Here is a 12,255-nt window from a genome sequence, read left to right as displayed (position 1 = left end):
GACATTTTTCATAGAATTTGGACATCTTTCATAGAATTTGGACATTTTTCATAGAATTTAAACATCTTTCATTGAGATTAGACATCTTTCATAGAATTTGGACATCTTTCATAGAATTTGGACATCTTTCATAGAATTTGGACATCTTTCATAGAATTTAAACATCTTTCATTGAGATTAGACATCTTTCATAGAATTTGGACATTAGCACAACACAATCTTATGGTATACTACACGTTTCAACAATTTACACTGTGTACAATAAAGCTAAGTATTAGTATACCATAAAGTTGCTTGATTGACTGGTGACATTAAAAGGGGAAAAAGATGACTTATAAGAGGTTTTTTATATTTGAATGCTATGGAATCAAATTCCATAAGTCTTTTGAGCATCTTCACTGTGTGAGCTCGTGTAGAAGTTTTCATGTTGAATTCACTTTGTTGTATGAGTCTCATCATTAGGTAGAAGGGCTCTTTACATTCATTATAAAACTCCTGAATAGCTATTGAACTCATATAATGTCTCCCTTGTTGATTTCAATAGCTTCTGTACATTATGGATAGGAGATGGAGTTATGTTCACCTGTTATTCTAGTGCTTGTAGAGGTCCATAAGGTTAATCCTATCTTTATCTCTTAATGTTAATATAACACTTATTTGTAGTTAAGTGATAATATATTAGGATAATAAAAGTTGAATTAAGAGTTAATGCCCTTGATTAATCAGATATCAGATAGGAATGTTTGTTTTATTATTATTATATAAACAAAATGTTTACACTTGATACTTGTAACTCATTGAGAAAAATGCTTCATAGAAATTTTTCTCTACTCCATCTCAAAAGAAAATGGACATACGTGCATTCAATCTCATAATACCCCTGGAACAAATTTTAGATTGTAAGCTTCAGGCTTATTTCAAATTTAGGAATTAATGAAGCATTTACCACATAGGACTAGGTTTGTCAAAATAACATCCCTTTTCAGAAAATCAGAAGTCATTGAGAATCCACTGTGGCTCAGTGTGCTTTCTAATTGGAAAGGCCAAGGTTCAATCCTGGTATGGGTCTGTTTTTTCCCTGCGTTCCCCTGTCAAGTCTGACATGAAAAAAGAGGCTAGTTGTTCAGATGTTAAGCGAGGAAGCCCTGTGAACTTCAGACTATACATGTGCTAATGCTGCTGTTATAACAAAATTTTTCTCATTTAACATTGCATGGCCTAACCCAATCAACAATAACTCATTTCATTTATTTTCAGATTTTCAGCAAAGCTGATATATAACTCTAGTGTTGAATTTTTTTATGAATTATCTACGTGCTTAGACAAGGTTGAGTTGTTATCAAAATGAACTTCTTTTTGTCATTTCCACTGATCAAATTAAGACTTGGTTTTGTGTGTTTTAGATTTCTGTAATTCCATTATTTGAGTGGGATGATAATTTCTCTATTCAATGGTTATGATTGATGCTTTTTCTTCATTATCTTGTCATGATCTTGCTTCATACAATTCCCACTGCAGCATTCTGGCTTTTATAAAGGTCAGTTTATGCAGTAAATGGATAGTTCCCTTGATTGTACTTGTTTCCGAACACTATCCCATCTTTAAACTTTAGTTAACCCCTATTTGTTCCAATTAAATATTATCTTATTGTAACTTGTGTGCATTCTTGTCATATCTTTGGCTCCAATGGGTTAATCCCTTGTGTATATATGACCAGTTATCCCATATCAAACATAGTTTATCATTCATATATCATATTAGAAAATTAGAAAATCAACTGTGTGAATAATCAAACCATTAATATCATACTCATGGGTACAACATGCTGAAGCCTTACAGCGGATAAACTCTTGAAAGGCTTCATAATTTTTCTTAAGCTTTAAAGCTTGTTTCCAAAACCATATGTTTATATATATGTATATTGTAATATTTGTAATTCTTGAATAAATATTTTTTTTTTTTTTTTTCTAAATTTTATTGGCAAAACATTTACAATACAGATATCTGTAATATATACAATATAAGTAGCACATTAATATTCATTATAATTTTACAATATCTATAGTTTTATATAGTTGTATAGTCTATGCCATATATTGAACAGAGTTTGTGAGAGATAAAGAAATGGAAACAGAAACAAGTGGACAGTACAGGAAAGATGAAAGGAAAGAGTACCATACCGTCATTTCCTTATAATTGCGTCTGTTCAGTTAATGATCAAAATTTGTCAGTATTTCTAAAATATTATCCCATTGTGCATTTAAAAACATGTCGTTTTTGTGTTTACATAAATATAGTTCTACTTTGATATTATCTAGGAGATAGTTTATTAATGCTATTAGGTTAGGTTTGGTTTTATTAATCCTTGAACGATAAATGAAAAATTTTGTATGAAGAAGAAGCCAATTTAAGGGTATACCTAATAAGTTAGGTCCGAAAACAATCGTTTCTAATGACAACACAGTTCCAGAAAGGTAAATTTTAAGCTTATACCATAGGGATTTTACATATAGACAATCATAGAAGATATGTTCTAACGATTCCGGACTATTTTGACAAAAGGTGTATAATTCAGTTTCGACTAGTTTAATTTTGTAGAGAAAAGTATTTGTTGGTAAAATGCGATGTAAAATGCGGTATTGAAACCAATTAATTTTCGAATTTTTTGTAAATAAATGTAAAATGTAATTTAGGCTCCAATCATTCACTTTGTATTCTAGTACCTCAAATTTGGTTTGTGACTTAATCGAAATATTTTCTGTTAAAGCATCATAAATATGCCTACTACCTTTACATTGATTGAACAACAGTTGAATGTGAAATGGAATAAAAGGCCGTAGTAGCACGATAGGTTCATTTTCTTTTTCTTCAAATGTTTCGTTTGTACATAGCGTAATAGTTTTAATTAAGGTAGTATATTCAAGGAAATTTGTTTTTAAGCTTGGGTACAGTTTTAAAAAATCGTTATAATTAAGGAAATCCCCACTATCATTCCACAAATCTGAGATATAAATAATATTGTGTTTAAAATATCTTGGGTAAAATAGTGGCTTATTGAGCAGTTTAATTGAAGAATTGTGCCATATTACTGTTTTCCCTAAGTCTGCTTTACACTTAGCGCTAATGTTTTTCCTTACTCGGATCCATGAGGTGATAACATTTTTCCAAAAAGTATTATTAATATTGTCTAGTTTATTTTCGAGATAGGAATAGTCAAATCTAGAAATAAAATCGCATTTTAGACTTGTACTGTATTCAAATAATTTGCCCCATTTACTCTCTGATAGGATGAGATGTTTTATCCATGTTGTTTTAAGTGAAACTATAAAATTATCTAAATCTACCATATTCAAACCTCCATTTTTGTAAGATTGTTTTTCTCAGGTTTGTTGTTCCAAATAAATTTGAAAAATTTTGTGTTGAGGAGATTAATAAGAGTTGGCTCAGGGTTTGGAAGAGATATAAACAAATGAGTTAATTTCGGAATTATAAGTGATTTCAGTACATTTATTTTACCAATCGGTGTTAGATAACGTATTGACCATTGATTTAGTAGAGAGTTTATAGAATTACATACAGAGTCAAAGTTTATTTTGGAAATACTATCTAGTTCTAATGTAAACCTGAATCCTAGAAAATCAAAGTTTGTGGACCCCCACGATTGTTTCCATTTGTCATGATGATAAACTTCCTGCGAAAAATTTTTTGCTCCAATCCTAATTGCCTTTGTTTTGGAATAATTTATTCTCAAGCCAGAAATTTCAGCGAAAAAGTCTAGTATTGTTAAAGTGGCTTTTATTGATTCAGGTGATCCGTCTAAAATAAAAGTTGTATCGTTTGCGTATTGGGATAGTTTATTCTCCTCATTGTCAATAGTTACACCCTTTACATCCTTAGAATTTCGCATAAGAGTTGCTAAAATCTCGGCGCATAAAATAAATATATAAGGCGATAATGGATCTCCTTGCCTACATCCTCGTTCAAGATAAAATGAATCAGATAAAAAACCGTTTTGGAGGACACAAGAACTCTAGAACTGTCTTAAATTGATTGGCAATGCATCCAGAAGCTAGTTTGTATGTACAGTTTAATAGACTTATAGGTCTCCAGTTTTTTAGGAAGCGCTTGTCTTTATCTTTCTTGGGGATACATGTTATTATTCCAAGTCTTTGGGTGATAGATAATTGTTTTTCCGAAAATCCGTGCGATAGGGACCTAAATATAAAGTGTCCTATATCAATCCAAAAGACTTTTCAAAAATTCAAAGGAATAGCCATCTGATCCAGGGCTTTTATTGTTTTTAGTCAGTTTCAAAAATTCTAACAATTCTGATTCAGATATTTCTTTTTCAAGTTCATTTGCTTCCGTCTCGCTTAGAGTATTAATTGGTAGGTTTTTTAATTTGTTTGCTACGTCATCGCTATTCAAAAAATGTCTGTTGAATACAGTTTTTTATAAAAATTTCTTGTTTCTTTTAGAATATCTTCTTGGTTGTCAATTGTTTCACCTAAGTCATTTTCCAATTTACAGATGAAATAGTTAGATGGCTTCTCTTCTTCTTGAATAAATATTGTTTAAAGAAAAAAATAAATAATTTTTCTTACTTTAGGGAAATTCGAGTCAACGGCACCTAATCGCTTAGCAGACAACAATGCAACTCGGTACTGACTGAGCTATTCTACTTCCCAATGGGTGTTATTCCTTCATTATGATTCTTGTATATTAAATTCAATCCCTTTTGCTTCATTAACTCAATAATAACAATATCTCCAAGCACCAAACCTTTTACTGCTTAAAGGCTAATTATTGAAGAGAATATTGTAAGACTTCATATATTTATAATTTGCATAAATAAAGTGCATAAATGTAGGAGTAAGAGTTCAGTGCAGTTTCTGCACTTATTGTTTTCATAGGCACTTATTATAAATTTGTGCAGAGTATGCTCACTGACATGGAATACCTCATGTCAGTTTGTAACGGGGTTTGTCAACACAACATCTTTCAAGAGTTTAGTATTCTTTTATTATCATAATTAAAGAATAAGCTTTGGTTCTTGACATCTCCTGACATTGATCTTTCTTGAACTATCTATGCCTAATTTGAAGTTTGGTGGACTGACCAGACTTTCACACACTGACTGAGAATAGAATCAAGGATTACAATTTGTTTGAAGTATCTTATCAAACTGATTGTACCTGTTATATCGATGTAATTAATTATAGTGTTAAAGGGGCATTCCACTTTTTTTGTAAAAGTTTTCATTATCAAAAACGTTGTAAATTAAACCTGAGAATATCTATAAAATATGCTATTTATATCTATGTATCTATTTGATCAAACTGAATTTGTTTTAAAATAATTAATTAAAAACGGAGTGTACAAATTGTTAATTTAGCTTAAACTTCCAGAGATGTTGAGGGACAAAGTTTTCTTAACTTTGGTGTACTTTTCACAAAATTAAACAAAAAAAGATTTTCAACTACAGCTTGGCAATCCTTAAGAACAACACAAATTGTTTATGTGAAAGGGTTATTAAATGACATTTTTATATAGATAGTTTAAATACTTCTGTTGGCTGATTAAGTTAAGCTTTCAGGAGCCCACATGTTATTGTGAATAGTAAATGTCCATTAGTTTATAATCTTATAGAGTTTATCACTTCATATTACAATCTAAGATTAACCCAACTTGAACCCCTGTTAATCACAAGACACATCAATATTATTGAATTACACATAAACATTGTTCAGAATTCTAATTCCAAGGCCATTTCACAGATCATCCAGTACTTAAACACACCCTAGTATATATCTAGTAGATAAAGTCTTTGAATGGCATTTAGCAATTGTGAGTGCGAATGGAACAACAATCACTGGTTAAAGTTTTATGTAACATTTCGACGTGTTTCCTCCGTCGTCCTCAGGCACATGAGGCCGACGGGGGAAACAAGTCGAAACGTTACATAAAATAGTAGATCTCTTTCAGACCATCGCCAGTGCTTTCATGGAGTTTTTCGGAACTTCTTCTTCACTCATAATACTCACTTATTTTCAATTGTAATAATCATTTTTGTTTTAGTCAGTCATTTGTTTTATAAATTATCAAAGAAGCTATATGGCAAGTATTCATCTCATGCTAATCACACATGTGTCAGGTATTAAACCTGCATCAGAATAGCTTGTTACAAACAGGGGATAACTTTCAGCTGTGGTGCAAAGTCTGCTGGAAGAAGAGATCAATGAAACAAGAGAGGGAAACCTGTTGAAGCATGAAGTTAGAAGATGTCCTACTTCATGAAGACTCTAGGCCATTTTTGTGGAGTCAATCATACCTTAATTGGTCTCGAAACTGGAATTTTCTCAGCTAAGCTATTCATTAATAGTATTCACTACTTATCACTTAAATTTGAGCCTTCCTTTCCTCTTGTATCCATAATTATCAGTAATAAAATAGTAAGAGAAGTCAGAGAATATTCTCAAATAGAAGAAATAAGTAGATATGTATGATATTGATATTTCCATAAATCATACAGTAAGAGTAGTATATATGTGAAATGTAAAATATGAGGTCTAAAACCTGTACAGGAAATCCTTCAAATATTTTTTTTTATTACAAGATTTATGAGAATATCTTCAGTTTAAAAATTATAATATATTGAAATACACACCAGTCAGCTGGTTAAACCACAGTTATACATGTGTACACTTTAAAGGTATATTCCTGCTTAATTTCAATGATACATCAATAGCTGTCTCAGGATGAGATGCATGTCTTTTTAACATATATATACAGATCCATATATACTATACAATGTTTCTCTTTAGCAGGTTGAACTTACATTGAGGACTAAGATAATAAATATTCAGCATTTCATGTAATTTTCAAACTAGCCAATCAAAACGCTTGCAGTTAGCATTTTGAACACATGCATAATACTAATATATAATATATCGGCAAGTATAGGCAAACTTTTTGATAGATTTTCATTTTGCACGCCCAGGTGTAGGCCTACCCCTACTTCATTTCTAAGAAATTGTACAACTATGAAGTTTATACCTTTTACCTCAAAATATATGTCAGAATGTAGAAATCTACCAAATCAATTAATTTTTCAAGTAAAGAAAAGAAAAGAACCCTCTCAGATGCTCAATGGGAGGTTTGAGACTATGGCAGAGCTGCCTTATTTCAATTCAACCATTGACAAAATTCCCCCATTCAGTCAGTCTGCCCCCTGTTTGTACCCTCAGGATCTGGAGGCTGATGCTGCCACTTTTTATTCGTTAATTGTGGAGGAAATGATCTTAAAACTTACTGATTTGGCTAATGGACAAAGATTATACCATATCATTGGCAAAAAACACTGTAGTAGTTTACTCTTTTTCAATATTCCACTGACATGTAGCAACAAAAAGCCTTGGTTTATTGTCCATCTTTTATCAGCTTTTAACAAGCTTAAGCCATGAAAAACAATATAATTTTCTAATTGCCACAATGGGAACATTATTAGGCCTACCTTCCCCACACAATCTAACTAACAATGACTTTACAGAATTAACAATATTAAGAAAATTAGTTGCTAAATGGCCCCATTGTGATTATACATCTTTCACCATTTCAACAGAATTTGTGTTGTTCAAATTAATGGAGATGTCCTTGGCAGTTAATTTGGTTATTTCCTTCAAACTAATGAGGCTCACTGTGATTTTTACTTATGTAAGTTTCTATCTGGAAAAATATTATTGAAAAATAACTTGATCTGTTTTGACCAATTGTATTTGTGTATTAAATTTGTTTCCGTCAATTTATCTGTTTTCGCTAAATACTGCTATTTACTTAAAAAATAATCACTTTTCTGACCTTTAGCATTGTGCTACATCACCTTCCCAGGGCATGAATTATTTCTTGCTTTGAGTTGGATTTAACTGAAGTTATTGCTGTCTTACATTTGTCAATCTAATATAACTGATAATATTTATAAGAATTGGAATAATCCTTTAGCGATATTTAGGGGTGGAGATCACATTAAATAACGGACACAATTTTATGGTATACTATAAAACTAAGGAGTAGTATACCATAAAATTGTGTCTGTTATTTAAGAATTGGAATATCAGCATCTAAATAGTACTGTTACTCAATTTATTTCATATGAAAACAGAGTTCTGGAAGATTTAAATATAGTTTATTGAGAATTGAAACTGACTTTATAAATGCCATTGATTTATATCTCCAAACTGAGTTCCGGCAGATTTTAAAATAGTTTGTAGGGAATTGAAATATTTCTTCTGGTAGTTGTTAATATTTTCTTGAGGGATCTGAATTCTATACCTGATTATTTTCTATATCCTATTGTAGTCTTATTTAACAATAGATGTGTATGGTGCTTACTTTAATTATCATTATCCTTACTTTCATATCTTACTTATTCTGTTTTAATTACAACAAAAATTACATGTACATATCTATTGAAAGAAAACCATAGTTTTCTTGATTGAAATTTGACACAATTTGAGAAATTTATTAATTAAATTTTATACGCCCACACGTAAGTATGGACGTATATTGTTGTTGTCCCTGTTGGTCCGTCCGTTCACATTTACCTCGTGCTCACTCTACAGGCTACAATTTGGATTATTATGAGGATGTGCACTATTGAATTTGGTGATGATCCAATGATTTTTTTGAGAGATATCGCATAAAACTATGATATCGCGTTTGTTTTCTTTTCACTTTTTTGGCTTGTGCTCACTCTACAGCCTCCAATTCTCCATGGAATCTTTTGATCTTTTGTATGTGTGTCAATATCATTAAGAAGATGTGCACTAATGAATTTGGTGATGATCTGATGATTTTCTCTCTGATAACCTGTTTTTTCAGTTTTTTGGTTCGTGCTCACTCTACAGGTTATGATATAGAGTTTGTTTTACTGTTCATATTTAGCTTTTTATCAAGCTGCTGGTGGGTGTATTCGCTTGAAACTTACCACAAGCCTATGTTATATATTATCTTTATTATCATTTCTTTCATATCTTACTTATTCTGTTTTAATACAATAAATAATACAATTTATATCCATACCTGACTTTTCCGCTTTAATGTAACATTATCTATTGAAAGGAAACAATAGTTTTCATGATTGTAATTTGACACATTTTGGGAAGTTAGTTTATGGCTCCGTTTTATTCTTGAAATATACTTCCTTTCATCTGATTTAAATGACAGATTCGACAACTGTAGTTTTTTTCTGCAGGGAACTGTTTGGAATACTCGTTACTCTAATTGGCCTCCTGAACGTCTCATGATTTTTACCATTGTGGTAGTTCCTGTTGTGGCGCAAAGCAGACCATGCTGAAAATTTCAAATCACCTGATGGTACTTCTCTTTGGAGGAGTCCACTACTACTACATTTACTTTTGATTTTGCCATACTTTGAACGAGATTTTGATTTACAGAATTGTCTTGCTTGTACAGAATTTTTTTTTCTTAAAACTTTTATAAGAAACTACTTGTTTTCAGTGAGGACATAGTTGTTTGAAGATCTCTACTTGTCAAACTTCAGTGGGAACACAGGCTGAAATAGTCTAGTTGTCTGAAGATATCTACTTGTCAAACTTCAGCAGAGACACAGGCTGAAATAGTCTAGTTGTCTGAAGATCTCTACTTGTCAAACTTCAGTGGGAACACAGGCTGAAATAGTCCAGTTTTCTGAAGATCTCTACTTGTCAAACTTCAGTAGAGACACAGGCTGAAATAGTCTAGTTGCCTGAAGATATCTACTTGTCAAACTTCAGCAGAGACACAGGCTGAAATAGTCCAGTTGTCTGAAGATATCTACTTGTCAAACTTCAGTGGGGACACAGGCTGAAATAGTCCAGTTGTCTGAAGATATCTACTTGTCAAACTTCAGTGGGGACACAGGCTGAAATAGTCTAGTTTTCTGAAGATCTCTACTTGTCAAACTTCAGTGGGGACACAGGCTGAAATAGTCTAGTTGCCTGAAGATATCTACTTGTCAAACTTCAGTGGGGACACAGGCTGAAATAGTCCAGTTTTCTGAAGATCTCTACTTGTCAAACTTCAGTGGGGACACAGGCTGAAATAGTCCAATTGTCTGAAGATATCCACTTGTCAAACTTCAGTGGGGACACAGGCTGAAATAGATCAGTTGTCTGAAGATATCTACTTGTCAAACTTCAGTAGAGACACAGGCTGAAATAGTCTAGTTGTCTGAAGATATCTACTTGTCAAACTTCAGTGGGGACAGAGGCTGAAATAGTTTAGTTGTCTGAAGATCTCTACTTGTCATACTTCAGTGGGGACACAGGCTGAAATAGTCTAGTTGCCTGAAGATATCTACTTGTCAAACTTCAGTGGGGACACAGGCTGAAATAGTCTAGTTGTCTGAAGATCTCTACTTGTCAAACTTCAGTGGGGACACAGGCTGAAATAGTCTAGTTGTCTGAAGATATCATCTTGTCAAACTTCAGTGGGGACACAGGCAGAAATAGTCTAGTTGTCTGAAGATATCTTGTTGTCAAACTTCAGTAGAGACACAGGCTGAAATAAATCAGTTGTCTGATGATTGAACATATGGAACTCTGAGTAACAGCATGTTTCAGATTATTTTTTAGTATTTCTACTTAATAATGCTTATAATGGATCTGATTTCCGTGAAAAGAAGTAACTTGTGTCAGCACAAAGACTGAAATGAAGTTGTGGAGACAGAAAAATGAGTATCAACTCTTCTCCATTTAAATATTCATGGTACCTTTTTCATGTCTGCCTTCTTATTGAGAAATTAATGTATGAATTCAAACAACAATAATAAAATACTTTTTGTGTCCTCCACCCAACTCCCCACATCTGTCAAACATATCAGAACAATTTGATGGTGTGAAATGTCATTTATTTTTGCATGACCACAAGAATATGAGAAACATAAAATATTGGTGTAAAACTTACACTACCTAAAACAACTCAAATATCTAATAATGCTCATATTCCTGTTGGGCTAAACACAATAATGATAAAATACGCCAAACACAGCCCCAGCTGTCATGCCCAAACAAGACACACACATCATCAAAATAAATACATAAACACAAAAATCAACAGGTCGAAAGTAATGGCAATGGCAGTTATAATAAAAATTATACAAAAATTAACATATTATAAATGGATTAATTAAACAAAAGACTAGTAATTAAAGGACAAAAGGTTTATGTTCTACAACATTAGCCAGAAAAAGGTCTACAAACCGCACTCCGAAAGGATTTTCAAAGAGACAAAGAGGGAACGCGGATATAAGATTGCAATGCATTACTTTGCCAACGCCCCATAACACGAATTGCCTCTTCTGAATGACCCTGTAAGAAAGCGGTAGTTGCAGCCCCAATTCTAAATGAATGAAGTTTGTATAACTCAGCGTTCAATCCAATGAAAATGACTAATTTTCTCAAATACTGATTAACAAAATTATACGTAACCACTAATCCATCAGGAAACTGAAACAAAGGGCCTGTTTTGTGTGGACACGACTGCATATACGTTAATAAGGAACAAGGTGCACAACACATTTTAACGACGTCACTGCACCTACAGTGCAAAATCAATGTCATGGGCTTAGTGGAAGACTTATGTTTGTAATGGTGGAGTGAGATTTCTAAGAATTCTACACGATTATACTTAAAATGAAAATGAACATGCTGGGTCTGTACCACATTCATTGCTAATTGGTTAGATTTCAAAACAAGTTCACCTAATCTAAAAAATCCTGCAAAGGCAAGGTTAAAAATGGCATTAAGGAGAAAACGATTAGAATGTACTGAAACAACGGACGGAATTGCACTGAGCAGTCGAGTTAAAATAGGACCCGTTATTGGTAAACGGTTATCAGCTCTTTCATGTAATTTCTTCGCTCCTTTCAATAAATTTTTTGTCACAAAAGATTGAATGGGTTCATCATACCCCAAAGACTTTTGTACAAAGCTCAGAACTGATGCATGACTAGCAATAGTACTAGGTGCAAAGCCGGATTCAAACAAGTGTGCTAGAAAATTAATTACAATAAAACTTGGTATAGGAAAACATGGAGACAAACTCATTATTTTACAATAGTCTAAGAAACGAGACCAATCTCTCCGGTAAGACAATCTGGAACTAGGCGATAAGGCTTCACTTAATAACCGAATGGCTGTAGTGCTCAAATTCTGATGATACTGGGATCGACTAAATGAGGAGTGCTGTCTAGCCACG

General features: G+C 32.6%; 1 protein-coding gene across 1 annotated transcript; it reads right to left on the bottom strand.

Moving 5' to 3' along the window:
- Positions 1 to 3,349: 3,349 nt before the first annotated feature.
- Positions 3,350 to 4,012, bottom strand: LOTGIDRAFT_115312 (hypothetical protein; the record flags this gene model as incomplete). The annotated part of the gene is made up of 1 exon (XM_009054219.1): positions 3,350 to 4,012. A coding segment is annotated over one exon (663 nt), but the record flags the coding sequence as incomplete, so codon positions are not given.
- Positions 4,013 to 12,255: the final 8,243 nt, after the last annotated feature.

The sequence above is a fragment of the Lottia gigantea genome, assembly GCF_000327385.1.
Source record: "Lottia gigantea unplaced genomic scaffold LOTGIsca_21, whole genome shotgun sequence".
Lineage (NCBI taxonomy): Eukaryota > Metazoa > Mollusca > Gastropoda > Lottiidae > Lottia > Lottia gigantea.
This window is presented reverse-complemented; position numbering and strand designations above follow the sequence as displayed.